Below are 16,767 nucleotides of genomic sequence, written 5' to 3' on the forward strand. Positions count from 1 at the left end.
CCCCCCGTGTCAAGACTGGCTCCTGACACCTCTGTCGATAACACAAAAAATTATCTGACTAAAGGTTATCTGGCAAAAGTCAAGTCATCGGTTACTTTCGAAGAGCATAAGCATTTTCAAATTGGCTCCATCTCCAACCTGGAGCTATCTCCTCTTTTAAAGTATTACTTGCAACTGAATGTATGAAAATTTTGCTAAACAAACCATTGTGACCAATTCGGGTCGGGGTCGACCCCGTGATACTAAATCGGTTGCTCTTACACCCTCAAAAAACTAAATTTTTCTTCACGCCCAATAACTTTCATTTACCAAAATGTCATCAGGGGTCTAAAGTTCGCTCTAGTTTCTTAAATTCCGTAAGGACCGCTCCATGGTCCTGTTCGGCCTTCACTGAAACTTGGTTAAAGCCTGACTTACATTTGTCAGAGCTTTTTCGCAGTCCTTTCCAAAATCGAGCGGATTACACTGATGATGGTATCTTAATTGCCATATCCGCTACAGGCCCGTCCTATTCAATTGAATTTTCTACACTTCTGCCCGGCATTGAATTTATTCCCATTCGAGCTCAAATCGCCAATAAACACTTATATGCAATTTGCTCGTATATCCACCCAAATGCGAATATCTCTGTTTAAAAGAAACCCTGCTGCCCTCATTTCTGACGTAGCCGAAAAGTTTAAACCTACTGATGTAGTCATAGTTTTGATATAGTCCTGGCAAGCCACTTGATGTTATAGTGACAATTCTGGCTGTATATTCACCACTTCAACATCTGATAGAGTTATTGTTCAATTCAATGAATTATTTGATCGTAGTTTACTTCAATACAACCGCACTCCTAATTGTAATGACAAACTGTTTGATATTTGTTTTGCAACGCATGCACAAACATATTCGCCAACTTTTCTCTACAAGTGCTGTCATCTTTACGTTCAGGTCGCAAAGTTTTCACACAAGTTACCGTTATTGGTCGAAAGATTAGCAAATATATTTTTGAACATCTACTTATTTTATCCGTAGCATCTTCTTCGTTAAATACATAGATAAATGAATCGATAAATAAAAGGTTAATACATTTTTGTTACGCATCATTAAACAGATGCTTTAAAATTGTTATTTTTGATCAACATTTAGTGTCGCAGCGATGTCATGAGATGCAATGTATGCTGGTCTTTCTAAACTTTTTGAAATGCTTCAACGACTTTATCTACAGATGGTTGGCCAGAGCACGTCCCATATTTCACAACGAAATTTTGTATAGAGGACACGAGTAAACAATTTGCTTGCTATTTATTTTAGTAAGGCATCTCGAACATGAAGTTCACGAGCTCTTTCGCAAGCCTAAGAAGCCATTTCTTCCTAGTCGAAGTGACATTATAAAATAAGAAAACTTTTTTGAAATTTTAAAGCATTTATAGAAAGCAATTACTTTAGCCAAATTTCACTCTAATGAAATTCTTTTTTTTTTTTGTTTTTTTGTACTATAGTAGTAAGGCTTCATAGGGTCATTACTATCCGAATTGCGCAGTTGTAAAGCTGTATTAGGAAAAATGTCACATAGATGTATTTTCTTAACCTTATATGTGTCTATATATATATATGTATATATATATATATATATATATATATATATATATGTGTAAGGAAATGAAAAGCATTAGAATTAACGCATTAAAATGTGACGAGAGGTGTAAAAAGCAAATAAGGATCCAAATGAAAACAAAAGTGTGGACACAATTGTTTCATTCAACCAAATGAAATAAAATATCCTCTTAATCGTTCTGCAGTAAAATTCGCATAAGCATATTTAGAAATTGCATCTATCCATCTATATATATATCTATATATATATATATATATATATATGTATATATGTATATATGTATACATGTAAACTTTGAATCAAGAAGAAACCTGGCAGTGGATGCCTTCTCCTCTAGCAATCAACTTTTTTCTTTACCATCCTCTCGAAATCAAATTCTGTGTAATTTATTTACTGACTGAATGTGTTCTTAGTTAATTTAAAAAACACATAAACCCGTTCTCTAAGATCATCATCAACACCCATCATTAACATTTATTTGTTTTTCTTTTTTTTTTTTTTTTTTTTTTTTGGTTCATCGAATGTGCAGGTGTAGGCGTCTATGCGAAAAACCATTGCGAAAAAGTAGATACATATATGCACCATAAAATGTAGTGTTTAGTCAATTATGTTGTGTGTGCAAACATTTTCGTGGATGTATAGTTGGAGGAAATTTGTATTTGCTTTAGAGCGTATCTCTGATGCTTATCACCTTATACCAATACATAAAAATGAAAACGACAACTTATATGTGAAACGCTATATTATATGGACAGATATCAGCATGACAGAGAGACGGACAATTACAGCCAGACAAAAAAAAAAAGAGAAAAACTTAAATCAATTCAGAAAATGACTCTAAATCGATTGCTCTAATAAACGGGAAAATATCTATCTACCTTAAGTTGTGGCTTACACCAGGTAAAAAATAGTACAAAAATAGTACAGTTAATCACGAATAATCGTGATAAATATTGAAAGAGCATTTTTGTTAAAAACGAAGTGTCTTATAAACTTTCGATATACAGTTGAATTGTCAATTTTTCTACTTATCGAGGAGAGGTTTCCGAAACTTAATCTATAACTTAGCCCTTAGCACTCGAATCCGCGAGCCGCGACCGTGATTTATCACCAATGGAAAAACATCCGAATACTAGTTTTTACGATTTGTTTTTGCTTTTATGTTAAGAACTGCAAATTATTTACAATGTTTGCCTAGCGAAGCGCCCGAGTTTCAAGACCAATTTTAAATGGCTACGCTTCGGAGCCCTCGAGTACAAAGGCTTAAAATTCATTTTTCTATCTCAATTTTTGCTGATTTTTGTGAGCAAATGCCGGACGGACGGACGGACGGACGGACGAATGGATGTATGGATCGATAGATCGATAGATAAATGCAGGTGCTTTAGTATTATAACAGTTCTACAGTTTTAGCAATAAAGTTTTTAATGAAACTTTTTTGGGGTACCTCAAACGGAATAACAGCTAGCTCATCTAGAACATATATCGGCATTTTTCACTTGTGAGTATCACCAAAAAAAAAGAGTTAATTTTTCTGAATCAGTGCTTACATGTTGCCGTTTGTTTTTCTCGTCGTCATTGCTTTTGAAAATGCCTATTTGCTTCAGCAATTCGCTTTCAACAGTAAATCATGCATTTGATTTGTAACGGATTGACCCATTTTGCTATAGCAATTGCACCAGTTTTTCCATTAGTTTACACGCAAAGTGTTGATTTCATGTTGTTCTAGTAACTGAAGAGGAGAGAGATTTGTTGTGATGCCAGCAGAGTAATTTGAACATACAATCACTTAAACGCAAAAGTAAACACACATATACACGCATATATACGTCCGCATATACCACGCAACAAACACTTTGACAGAATTTGCAAAATCAAATACTGAAGTATAATTTGTTCAACGATGATAAGCCAATAATGCGCTTTAAAAGTTATGATGTCACGTAAAACAAAAAAAAAAGAAGAAAAAAAGATGAGATTATCAAATATATGTAAGTATTTAACGAGATGATTGGCAAAATAAGAATTATAAATAAAAAAAGAAGTGCAAGTGCAATAACCTTCACCAAAATCAAAAATCCCTCCTAGCTATACATATATAGCTATTTCTGGCTGGTTTCGTGATAGAAAAATTGTAAATTTAAAACTTTTAATTAACTCTGGGCTCTCAGATAGACCTCATTCAAGTTATTAAGATCATTTTTACGGAATTTCACGCCTGGAGGTTTTTGCTCATACACCTGAGCACAAAACCGATGGATTAGGTGTCACTTCGAACATAATTATTTATTAAATTAAATTTGGTTTACAAACGTAACATAAATTCAACTATAATACACGCACACACAAACCAATAGAAATATCCAAAATTGTTTGTTTCATATAGCGCTGTTTCACAGGTTTGAAAGGGTATGGATTGATGGTAATGACATAATTTGCACACCAACTCGCAGTTGGAAACGCTCTTTATCGAATACTAGACTGTTCAGAACAAGCAACTGGATAACATACGGGAAGCAGCTTCTCAAGTGGTTGCATTAATTGAAGCTGGGCCGAAGCAAAATCCAATGACAAGACAGTTAAATTTAACCGTACGTACTGGTTAACGCGATGTCGTTACACTCGGCAACGAGAAAGAGACCGAAAAACGGCGGCAATACATCGCGATAACCGTTGTCACAACATCGAATGCAGTTCAACTTGAACAACTTGGGCTACAGGAAGTTAGAGAAATGGAAGTCGGCCGGTGAACGCTTAGAACAAGACTTTCAGTTAATCTGGCAGCCTGACAGCGCACAGCCCAGCAACTTGCCCGAAGTTGATCCCAGCTCACCGAAAAGTACGCCTTTAGTTCACGGGTCAATAGAAAGTAGGGCCGTTCTGTGGCCGGTGCAGGATATCTCTTCATGGTACCGAAGATTCGGCCAATGCTGCGTTTCTGATTGTGTTTCGTATTGCGGTGGAAGAGAAAATCAATTTTATGTTCTTGACAAGATCCAATACCGACCGTCAATCCACCCAATTGACTGCCGGCGCTACATCAAAAAAATGCTGGAAGAGCACGTAGTGTTCATGCTTAGCAACGCAACACCACACACCGCAGCTATGATGCGCAAGTACTTAGAGAAGCTATTATACAAGATCTCTTTGCAAAAAGGAGATGCAATGATTTGGTTTTCATGCATATAAACACAGGCTAACTTTGGACACATTTTTTTCCAACTTTCAAAATTTCAGAAACGGGCGGACAAGAAAGCAAAGACGAATAAACAAATTTAGGGGATTTGTGTGCCAATTCACGGAACGACAAAATTAGAATTTTATTAGTATTTATTTACTTTACTTTATCCAGATACAAATGGAGATTTTCAGCCGATCGTAGAACAACATCGTCTGTATCGTAGCGTATTTCTGAGTTCACAAGAATTCATATAAAAGCTAAACCTTCTCATCTACACCCAACTCCTTTTTTACACGTTGTTTTCGCCCGATTTTGAAATAACACGATACACCAATGAGAGCACATGCACTTTTTTACACGAATATTGTGTACTAGCACAAATCCCAGAGAGTGCCCAGCGAAATCAGCTCTTATTCCCAATTTCAAATTTAATTTTTATATGAATGAACTGAATTTTCACTCTACACTGGTTTCACATTTTCCTATAATAAAAATGAATTCTTTAGTTTGTGTAAATATATAAGATAGATTTCATTATTACTTTTTTTGCACGATTTTTTAGGAAGATATTTAGAGTGCCTTCAACTTACATGATTTCTTAATATTGTAGAGCATGTCTCCAAATTTATTATGTATCTCATATATATTTTTTACGCGATTTGTTTGCAAGATTGCCTGAGGAATGCATCTACCGTATAAAAAGAGATTTGGGTGTATGTTTGAAAACGAATTTTTCCATGCAGCCGAAATCATTGCAAGTCTTTTTCTTCTCTTTTCTTCTTCAAATTTCACCAGAGACTTCGTACATATGGGAAGACAGTGGTAATTAGGAAAGATCAAAGACAGAGAGAGAGAGGGAGGAAAGCAGTTGTAGTGTTTACGCATGTTCAAACAGTGATGAAAGTTCCAGATGGACTTATAACGAATGGTCATAATTTTCTCGGCTAAAGCGGAATAGTATATGTAACTTCTGGAAAGAAGAGAACCGTTAAGGCTTCCGCCTGTGAATGACAAAATCATTCTACTTGGATAAATAGATTAATCAAATTTGCTTTGCAAACATATCGAATAAGTTTCACTTTTCCATGATTTCATTAAGTGAAAGTTTTGCTTTACAGATAAGCAAACCAAAAGCAAAAATTAACCGACAAAACAAAATAACACATATACTGGCAAGCGAAAATCATATTTAACTAAATTCAAGGTAACCGAGAAATTAATTCTCTTCGTGTTCTTCCTTAATGTCGATGTTAAGATTTCGTTTAAGAATTGCCCAACAACACCGCATACAAAAAATATACTGACTTGAGGATAAATTTAAAAGTGACTTTTGTTGTTCAATTTTCTCATGGTGAAGTTGAATTTTACATTTTTTATTACTCCTTTGCGTGATTTAAGTTTTGGTGCATGCAGTGACGTTTTATCATCTCATACCATACCATATAGGATGCCATAAATCATAGGCAATTTGTAAATCACATCATAACACTTCTTGCTGTATTATTATTATTATTATTATTATTATTATTATCTACACGTTCTATAGGTGATGAGGTAGTCATTAAGAGATTCGACTCAACTCAACTTTGTGTAATATTTCTTTTTTTCTTTTACTTCAATCTTAGTTTTCATAATTTGATTACCGCAACAAAAGGGCGGAAAAGGAAATTGCAAGCCATTAGGTGATGTGTGTTAGTATTTGCGTCTCTACTGAAACAGCATCACACAAATGCTTTGCGCAAAGTAGACGGCCTGCTGCTTTCTGTCTCGGAGCCGAGATAATGTTTTATGATAACAAATTTTAATCACCGACTTGTCATTCGGGGATTTATGCATTTTCTTACTTCGCAAAAACTTAATCAACTCTATAAAGATTTTCTCAATTTTCATTTGTAAAAGAAGATGCGCTCATGCAGTTGCAGTGCAAATGAAATAATAAATTTTAAGAATTAAAACTAAGCCAGAACATTTAAATAGTAAATTTCAATTACTCCCTACCTACCTAAGCAGTAAAATTATTCAAATCACATCAAATAAAACAAGCAAGAACATTAAGGTAAGGTAAGGTAAGGCAGAGCATTAGATATCCTACACTATTTCACCTACTTTATTGATAATAATTTTTCTTTCATTTTAATAATAATAATACATTAAAAATTACACATTATTTTGATCCAAAGGAATAATTTTCATAAGAGTCTGCATGTTGGAAGATGCTTAAAACACGACATGACCTGATCCAAAGTCAGTTTTCTTAATAAAAAACTTGATGTTGTACTTCCTTGCCATATACTTGAACTTGCTTTTCATGATAACCTCTTTATATGTTGGAGACGAAAAAATAGATATTTCTGATTCAAAATTCCTTACCGCTCATTTTGTTTTTTTTTTGCTAAATTGCTAGTATGAACCAATTTTCATCATAAAATATTAAAAATTATACCTTTCTATTCTATAAAGATTCAGTTTTCGTAGGAACAGTGATTTGAGAGCGAGTTCAAAAAATTGCCACTCCTGAATCAAATGTAGAATATCCAAATACTCAACAAGTTTTGGGGAGAAATTTTGAACAATTTGAAAGTGCACCTGTATGCTGAACACAAAAATGCAGACTCGGACAAACGGATGGACGGACGGACAAACCGGCTTAAATCGATCCAGGACATTTTTTCGATTCGATCGATATAATGAAAGGTGAATCTCTCTCTAGGCCCTCTGAATTTTACATACGTTTGCACAAACTTAATATACCTTCTATCACAATTAGTGTAAGATATAATCAATTCATTAAATGCCTTACATGAAGGTGTGAAGGACACATTAAATTTATCAGGTTATTCTTAAACTCCCAAGCTACGATGGTCCTTATTAAATTCAACGCCTATAGTTTCAATGAACGTAAAACTATTCATTATTTTCGAGCAGTAGTTGAGCAAATCGCCAAAGCATCAAAATAATCAACATCAAAACGAGACAGAGAAGCGGAGGAAAAAAATTTGGCATAATTAATAGCATTAATACCAAATTTTAATAATTCACAATAATTTAAAAAATAATGGCTGGATTTAAATGACGTTCGCGTTGCATTTATTAAGAATGGAATTAATTAACACTATTAAGAACATAACTACTTTTCGTACCATCGTCATATGAATATAAAACATGATCACAATTCACTCACTGAAGTTTACCCTAGAGAGAACGAGAACTATACAATTTTTATATGCCACATCACTTTTACTGTAGGGTAATTTCTTAAGTTTGTTTGTAGGTGCGTAACATCCAGAAAGACTTCAGGTAGCCCTATCTTTTATTATACCGTTCGATTATATGCAAGTAAGAAACTTTTATTCGGTCGTGACCTAATTTTGTTATATTAAAAAAGACCATATAAAGGGAAAGGATCTTCGTACTCTATTACATTGGCTGGACGCGGCTGATTTTTTCTATTTTGAGAATAAAAGTAGAAACTTATGTGATGTATGTGTTGCAAGAAAAAAACACGAAAAACCAAAGTGTTTACAGTTTTTGCTACATAGACGTGTCGGCATTGTAGGCGTATCCTTTGACAGGTTTGAGCCATATTCAAATTCGTTTGCAAATCTTGTTGGCAGCAACTTCATTTTTGCGACCAAGAAAATATTCGCAACAGATGCCTAAATCGATTCAGAATTTCATGCTGATCAAGAATATATATACTTTGCGGGATCTCCAAAAACTTTCTTCTGAGTACATAATATAAAATAATATAATATAATATAATAAGAATAATTATGCCTATGTTGTTCAAATTTGCTGCAGTTTTTTTGTATATCAGATTAGTATAATGCTTTTAATATTATCGTAAGATATTACAAAGTAAACATTTGGTCCATACAAAATACATGGGAGAGGATTCAAAAAGTTAGCGAATGCGACATAAATTCTGCGCATCAATTTTATATGCCGAAATATTAACACTGCATAGTTTCGCTTGAACGATTTTGAAAACTCATCAAAAGTTAGTCTTTACATGGCAAAGAGATTTGAGTTTTGATAGATACAATATTTTGTGACGAATGTGGTCCATAAGACTTAATTAACATTGAAAATAATTGCAATAAATTTGAACTACGTAAGTCTGTGTAAAAGACTAATTTAGAAATAGATAAAGAATAAAAATAAGATTATTATTATTATTATTATTATTTTTATTATTATTATTATTATTATTATTATTATAATTTTAGACTAATGAAATAAATTCTTAAACTAAAAAAAAAAAAAAAGACATTGATGAATACTTAAATAATTAAGTAAAATAAATTTTAATAAAATAAATAAAATTTATTAAAGCAAAAACTTGGCACTACTTACGCAGTTCCACAGAATTGAAGTAATACTAAACGAGATTGCATTTGCCTGGCGTAATTTATATAGATCATTTCAAACACACTACCACTATAAAAAAAAAAACTGAATAAAAGAATTGAAAAGTAAGCGAACTTATTTTCCTTTCCATAGCCTTCTTCTTCATTTAAAGTAACATAAATTTTGCGAATGACAAATACACAGGATAAATTTTCCTATGCTGATAACACTTAAACTACAAAAGAAACATTGCCATCATTTGCATTAAGTTTTACAAACATTGGACAGCCGCAGATGGCAATTACGTTCACCGATTAACGCCAATTACATATGACAAAGTAATATTTGACTTGAGCAGCAATTATTAGAATAGAATTTTACTATAATTTACTACCACACCACTACTAAAATATAATATTAAGTTTCTGTGTGATGTTGACAACCCTATCATAAAACAACAACATACATATTGATTAGAATTTTTACAATTTAGTTTTGTGTATTAATTGAATTAAGCAACATATTTATTTAGGGAAGTGAAAATGGATAGAGATCAATTAGAACATTTGCGAAGTAAGGATCCACAAAAAATTTGTGAGATATTGGAAAGATTTAATAAGAAAGTAAGTTGACTATCAGTTTGAATCTATTTACGTGTTTGTGTAAAAAATGATTTTGTTTATCTCTCGTTTTTGTATTATAAGAATGCGAATCTATTCGATTTCGAGAAATTCCATCTGGATAATTTATGGCTAAACTTATGGCAAGCAATATTTAAAATATTAAATACTGAACCGCTAGAAAAGTTACATGTACTGAGCTTGAATACGATACGAATACTTTCGCGGGATAGACTTAGTTTGCAACGCCACAATATTGACAGCGATGTACATTGTTTACTTAAATTAGCTCGATTAACTTCCAGCACTTCTCTAATACCGGAAACAAATTGCGTGGACAAGAATTCTACCGATGTGGCGGCAGCCACTAGGCCCGAATCGTCCGATGAAATGGAGACACATCGAATTGTCGAGGCCTTAAAATGCTTGTGCAATTTGGTTTTTCAATCTGCCGATTGCAGACGTCGCTGTGTACGTCAAAATGTGGCGGATCATATAATACGACGCATGTCTTCAACTGTACACATTCCATGTGCCTTGGAGTTATTTGACACGAAATTGTTATTCCTTATTACAGCTTTGGAATCTTCAGTGCGCAGCCGTGTAATGATTGAATTAAACGGTCTGACCTATATGACGGAAAATTTAAACGAAAAATTACATAGCAAAGAGTTCAATGAGGAGGAATTGGATGTGATGGTTGAGTTACTCAAAGCGATGTATAACGTTATCTCTTATACTGAAAAAAGTCCAAGCGAGAATGAAATCCAAAATCTTCATTTGACGGGAGTGGTACGCGAGCTTTTATTTCGCTTCGGTGCCATGAGGGGTGAACGCGAGAGAGCAATAGTCTCTAATTGCATAAATTTGTTGGTCTATGTGTCTAGTAGTTGCCTCAGCGAGCTTATGGTAAAATGGGATTCAGAGATTGGAACGATTAGAGTTACCATTTTCGATAAGCATAATATTTACGCTTTAGATGTACTCCTAAATTTTTTCCACCTCGTGGTAGAGGAACTAGAAAATGGTGTAGCGCATACTGACGTCATTTCACCGGTTCTGACAGTGCTTGTAAAATGCGTGGCTAGCAATCGTATTATGAGACATTATGTACGTAGTGTAGTTTTGCCACCTCTAAAAGATGTCTCGCAATTACCAGAAGTGGGCACTGAATTAAGAAATTACCTATGTCGCCTACAAGGCAACGCAGACAATGTGGTACGCGACTTGACGTACGAATTGCTTTTCTTGTGCTGCAAAAAAAATCCAAGACGAATGGTCAAACATTTCGGCTATGGGAATATGGCCGGATTGTTTTGCAAAAAAGGTATGCTGGATTGTCGTCGTGTGGAAACGGACTTCTCAACAGACAGTGACGACAGTGACACCGAGGAATACAAGAAAAATCAACACGCTATTAATCCTGTTACTGGCTCCTTTATCACGCCTCAGGCCAATCCAATGCAGAATATGTCGGAGGAAGAAAAGGAATATCACGCGATGCAACTAGTTAACGTTATCGATAAATTACATCGCGGCGGGCTTATAAAACCTTGCAATATAGGAGACGACGGTAAACTGCAACCTGTCGATCATATCCTTGAGCTACAAACTGGCTTAATTAAAAATGTTGATTCCCATAACATGCAAAACGATAATTAATTACATTCATAAGCAATTCAAAATTATTTATAGTACATCATAAAAGTATTTTAGTTATAAAACTGCACATGACTATATCGCCATAGTTCGATCTTCGTTAGAAACTGTGATATGTTGTCGTGACAACTTTTTATCTTCGTGTTAATTTAGTGGATGATAATTTTTTTTTATTATTTAATTCCAAAGACAATTAAAATCCCGATTCCTTTCGTCCGCTATCTATTCTCTCAATTTGCAAAATCTCCACTAAGGCTACTCCGAATCACAGGAATGCAAATTTATTTATAATCAACAACTGGACACAATAACAGATGTTGTCACTTGAGGCAATTTTTCGTTATCCATACAACGTTGTGAATGAATGTCCTTAATATGTAATAACTATATAAGTAAATGTGTTACAGTTTACAGTTATATATCGCAATAAAAATAAAAATGAGGAAATCGCATTTTCCTCCTAACTATCATACAAACGAAATAAAAGTGTAATTTTTTTTATACAAAATAGAGGCACAAAAAATATAGGTGTATATATATTATATTTATCTACACGCAACACGTATATATATATGACGATTGTATAAAAAAAATGAATATGGAAAAAGAAGATTATTAGGCAGTGTACAAAGGGATCTAGTATCCAAGAATGCAACGCGTACGCACGCGTACAGAAAAATTGAAAGTAAAATTTATAATTTTTTAGATGAGTTACTCTGGAATTAAAGATTAGGTTTACGATGTTAAATAAATTTTGAGAGGGGCTTTGAACGATGCTGATGTGGTGGTAGTTGCTGACTTTGGCTTAGAAATTGTTTCTCTCGTCCTGAACAACAGCGCGCCTTCTGAGAACGTCCAAAATGATCGTTGCTGCTGCCAGTACCACTATTAGCTGAGAAATCAAAGTCGGATTTATTATCGTCATTACGATTCCCCTTAGTAAGCAATTGAAAGTAAGTAGTTTTTATGGGTAAATTTGTCGTTCCGGAAGAATTTTTCGGAGTAGCTCGGGCGACAGACTTTTCAAAAATAAGCGGTTGCTTAAGCAGGAATTCTTGTGACGTTTTGCGGTGATGGCTTTTACGATTTGAATGGTTAAAGCTATCACGGCAAAACGATTTAACTTCTTTTTTGTAACGTTCAATCTCCTCTTCCAGTTTCTTTAAACGTCTTTCATAACAAATACGTTCTTGCTGCTTAGCATGTTCGATATCATTTTTTGCAGCCATAACTTCAGACTTAGTGCTGCGCACATTCACTGTACCCAAAGATGCGTTACTTTTACTTGCACTTGTACTATTTCCTGGCAGGGGTATGAACCGATTGGGGCGGTCTTCTTTAGCCATTAGATCGGCATTTAAAACACGCATAGTACGCTCGACTCTACTGTGCAAAGTAGTTGAGCTTCGCTGTAATTTACGACCGCTTTCGGCTTTTTTTGGAACGTCAGTAGCATCTACTGAATGTCTTTTAACATCGCCCGTATTGCGAGCGACATTGTTCTCACTCAGTTTAAGTTGACGATGGCCGTGGGTTTTGCTACGTACACAATTTTTCTCTTCTACATTACAATCCGTATGTTTAATATCGCTACTCTCCAAACCAATTGGTTTCAAAGCAGTCTTACTATGCTTTTGTTTAGGGATCGACGATGGAGACACATGTGATTTTTTTAATGCCCGATTAATTACATTGTTTAAGCCACCGCCACTCTGTTGTGTTTCAAATTCATGCTTCTCAGGTTTTATAATCAATTTATCCTTTATAATATACTTCTCCTCCAAAGTCAACGATTGCTTACTAACCTTTGTTGACTTTTTAGTATCTAATCTTTCGTGCCCATGCCGTAGTTTCGATTCGCTGTATGTACAATTTGAAGTCGAATTTATTTTTATATTAAATTTAATTTTTAAAATCGAGCACATCATTACCGTTGCTTAGACGTATCACTGGCGCGCATTTCGGAATTTTTATCGCAGGGTACTTGAACAATTTCATAGAGTTTTGATCTATATTCAGGAACCGTTAAGCGTACATCATCCCGAAATGGAGGCAAAATATCGACATTCAATTCCAATTCTGGTATGGAATTTCGAAATCTAAACAAATGCGATTAACTAACCGCCCATAAGTTACATATATATGCCGGAACAAGTACATACTTTTCTACATATGGATGATCTAAAGCTTGTTTAGCCGTTAAACGCCCCTGTGGATCCAGCACCAGTAACGATTTTACTAAATCTAATGCATCTCGTGTAGCATCAATGAGTAGATCATTTAGTGAGGTTTTTCTACATACATACAAACATAGACAATATATCAGATTAAAGAGTTACGTAAAAGTTAATTTCTAAACATTACTTGTCTCTAGAAATTTGTTTACTTAACAGGACAGAACCGAAACCGGCACCAACGGCATTAATATCGTGGTCAGTAATCTTCGGCAAGGCCGAGATTATTTTCTCGATCTAATTTGTTGAAAAATGTAAAAATTTTTCACTCAATGACAATTAAAAATACGACATACCTGATTAATTGTACTGCTACCTTGAAATAAAGGTTTGCCCCGTATCATTTCACCTAAAATGCAACCGAGACTCCACATATCAATGCCTTTAGTATATCTATAAAGTCGAACGAATACAATCATACTGAATGGGCTTTTCGATTTCTTAATTGCAGACCTTTTGCTAGCCACGAGAATTTCGGGAGCACGATACCATCTAGTAGCTACGTAATCAGTTAACAATGGCTCCTTTGGCATGTCACTCCCCATGTCATTACATTGTCGTACAGGTCGATTAGATACCGAACGTGCTAAACCGAAATCAGCAAGCTTGCACCTGGGTAAAAAAATATCACGAAAAAAAAAAAATATATATAGACATTACGAACTGAATCACGTTAATGCCGTCTCTCAAACCTGCATTTGCTGTCGATTAGCACGTTACTGGGTTTCAAATCTCGATGTATGACATTCCCTGAATGTATATATTTAATGGCATTTATCAACTGATACATAACATAACGTTTATGTATATCTTTTAGTATGGTCCCCTTTTTGATGATGTTGTGCAAATCGCTTTCCATAAATTCAAATATCAAATAAATATCCAAGTTGTTGGAAGCCCTCAAATAATATTGCAACGCTATTATTATACGAAAATGATATTGAATAGGAAACTTACTTATAGACATTGTGCAATTTTACAATGCTCGGATGAGTTCGAAAAGCCTTCAAGAATACGATCTCGCGGAAGGTACGCTGAGCGTCGGTTTCATCACGGAATGCATCAAATATTTTCTTAACAGCTAAAGTCTCGTTAGTACGTTTGTCCAACGCCTTCCATACGATACCGTAAGCCCCTTTACCAAGGCGCTGCATGCAATGCGCAACAACAATAACTAATTAAGTTAAGCATTGACTCTCCAAAACCCGTATGCAGTACTTTACCTTTCTAATATCAAAAAGTTTTGAAATATTTTCATCGATTTCCGATATTCGTTGCTTCTCCTGAGCTTTCGATTTTGTTGTCATGCTTACTTGGCGGACTAAATTTTTTTACAATGATAAGATGTGAAATTGTACTTCAACTAGTTTTCTAATTATTTTTTTTTTCTTTTTTTTTTTTTATAGATAATAAATTATTGTTTAAAATTTAAGCCGCTCGCAAGTGCATGCAATCCGTTTGTTAGGAACGTGTGTCAGTAAAATAAATTCAAATTAAATTACGATTGTTAGATCGATGATAACGGTGATAATGATGTTGTTTGTATTATTGTGATGACTACCCAATTTTTCAGCCTAGTTCTATGATAGATGACACAAAAACTATTTACAAATATATGTAGACATGGATATTAATAAACAATGAATGGAAAGTAACACGTCAGAGCATCTCTAACCTTTATTTTCGTTTTTCGGTTATTGCTCGATTTCTGCTAAGTCTGCAAGCAATTGTGTCTGTCTATGTGATGCAATGACTGAAATGACATTTATAGTCGGTCTAAATTCTCTTGTAATATACGTCACGGTAACAGAGTGATGAGTGGCTGGCGTGGTTGGATACCGTTAAATCGCAATAAGAAATTTGGTCTGTAATTAGAAGTACAATTTTCTATACATAAATATAAGTATATTATATATATATATATATATATATATATATATATTTATCTTTTAACAAAGATAATTTATATAAACATATTTGCTATGTTTATGAATATATATTGTATACATATAAATGCATATAAAATGTGTATGTATGCATGCATCTATGTATATACGTATACATTGTGGATGTTTGCGTATATGTAAGCATGTATGCGCGCGTGTATATTTGCGTGTGTGCGTGTGTGTGTGTGTTTATTTTTTCAAATGTAATTCATTGTGTCTGTGTGTTTTACGTGATTTTTCCAATTTTTTTTTTTTCTTACAATTTAAATTTTTTGGCGCCTTGGCGATCAGTCTCAATTTTTTTCTTTTTATTATATCCTTTCAGCAATAAATGCAAAAAATAATTGCACACAGGTGACGCAGTCTTCTCGCAGACGTTACACGTTCCCCGACTCTAATGCGCTTGGTGATGATGGTCAATGGAATTTCCTTATAATTTCGTTCTGCTTTCCAAGGCTTTTCGTTTGTTTTTGCGTTTACAGCAATTCGATTGCAGATGTTAACGTTTTTTTTTTTTTCAGATCGTTGATTTAAGAAAATAATTATATAAAAAATATACAAAAATATTTGAAATATATTTATGAGGTAAGCTGACGTTTCACTGATAATTATTGCAATGATAGATGATTGTCTGTTTTATGCTTTTGTCTGTCAATACCTACCGACATATTTTTATTTGTGATTTCCTACGGAGGATATTTTGTTGTGTGCTTTTCGTTATATTTTACTCGTGTTTACGTATGGCTTTATGAAGGGAAGCTAATGCAAGAGGCAATATATGCCGGCATTAAGGAATACAATCTTTTGTTTACCTGTTCACAATTACCACTAGTAGCTTAGCAACCCATCGTTGAACGAAATGAAACGGTTATGGGGAACGGGGGTAGGGTGGTGGGGGGGCGTATGTATATATATATATATTAAAAACATATATATTATAAATTTGCATATATTTTGTTGTTGAAAGACGCTATGCTTACGCTAAAAATGTCGCTTAATTCCAAAAAACAAGTCATGGACACAGCGGCATAGAGGCAATTTTAATCCAAACATATTTGTCGCGGCTCTTATTAGCATTATGCGGCTTTTAGAGCAACATTTGCTTTAATTGACTTAAACGTAAATTTTGCGAACAACACATTTACACATTCGCCTTTTCCCATCATTTTAAAGA

The 16,767-nt window shown here is 34.2% G+C and overlaps 2 protein-coding genes across 2 annotated transcripts; one reads left to right on the forward strand and one right to left on the reverse strand.

Annotated features, from left to right (window-relative positions):
* Positions 1 to 9,618: 9,618 nt before the first annotated feature.
* Positions 9,619 to 11,611, forward strand: LOC119635182 (synembryn). The gene is made up of 2 exons (XM_038029833.1): positions 9,619 to 9,757; positions 9,839 to 11,611. Exons 1-2 carry the CDS (start codon positions 9,677 to 9,679, stop codon positions 11,414 to 11,416), a joined length of 1,659 nt encoding a protein of 552 aa, XP_037885761.1. The 5' UTR covers positions 9,619 to 9,676; the 3' UTR covers positions 11,417 to 11,611.
* A 525-nt stretch (positions 11,612 to 12,136) lies between these two features.
* Positions 12,137 to 14,954, reverse strand: LOC119644813 (extracellular signal-regulated kinase 7). Its single transcript, XM_038044569.1, has 9 exons — positions 14,871 to 14,954; positions 14,605 to 14,795; positions 14,340 to 14,546; positions 14,101 to 14,259; positions 13,944 to 14,040; positions 13,778 to 13,884; positions 13,576 to 13,707; positions 13,345 to 13,512; positions 12,137 to 13,273 (listed from the first exon to the last, which is right to left on the reverse strand). The coding sequence occupies exons 1-9, from the start codon at positions 14,952 to 14,954 to the stop codon at positions 12,157 to 12,159; spliced, it is 2,262 nt and encodes a 753-aa protein (XP_037900497.1). The 3' UTR covers positions 12,137 to 12,156.
* Between the last annotated feature and the right edge of the window lie 1,813 nt (positions 14,955 to 16,767).

The sequence above is a fragment of the Glossina fuscipes genome, unplaced genomic scaffold, assembly GCF_014805625.2.
Source record: "Glossina fuscipes isolate IAEA_lab_2018 unplaced genomic scaffold, Yale_Gfus_2 0, whole genome shotgun sequence".
Lineage (NCBI taxonomy): Eukaryota > Metazoa > Arthropoda > Insecta > Diptera > Glossinidae > Glossina > Glossina fuscipes.

Bases quoted from the DNA above. Each gene is read 5' to 3' on its own strand.
- LOC119635182 (XM_038029833.1), top strand. From the start codon at position 9,677: ATGGATAGAGATCAATTAGAACATTTGCGAAGTAAGGATCCACAAAAA. The intron at 9,758-9,838 runs GTAAGTTGACTA...TTGTATTATAAG, and splicing joins TGGAAAGATTTAATAAGAAA to AATGCGAATCTATTCGATTT.
- LOC119644813 (XM_038044569.1), bottom strand. From the start codon at position 14,954: ATGACAACAAAATCGAAAGCTCAGGAGAAGCAACGAATATCGGAAATC. The intron at 13,885-13,943 runs GTATGTCGTATT...TCAACAAATTAG, and splicing joins GTAGCAGTACAATTAATCAG to ATCGAGAAAATAATCTCGGC. The intron at 13,513-13,575 runs GTATGTACTTGT...GCATTTGTTTAG, and splicing joins GATCATCCATATGTAGAAAA to ATTTCGAAATTCCATACCAG.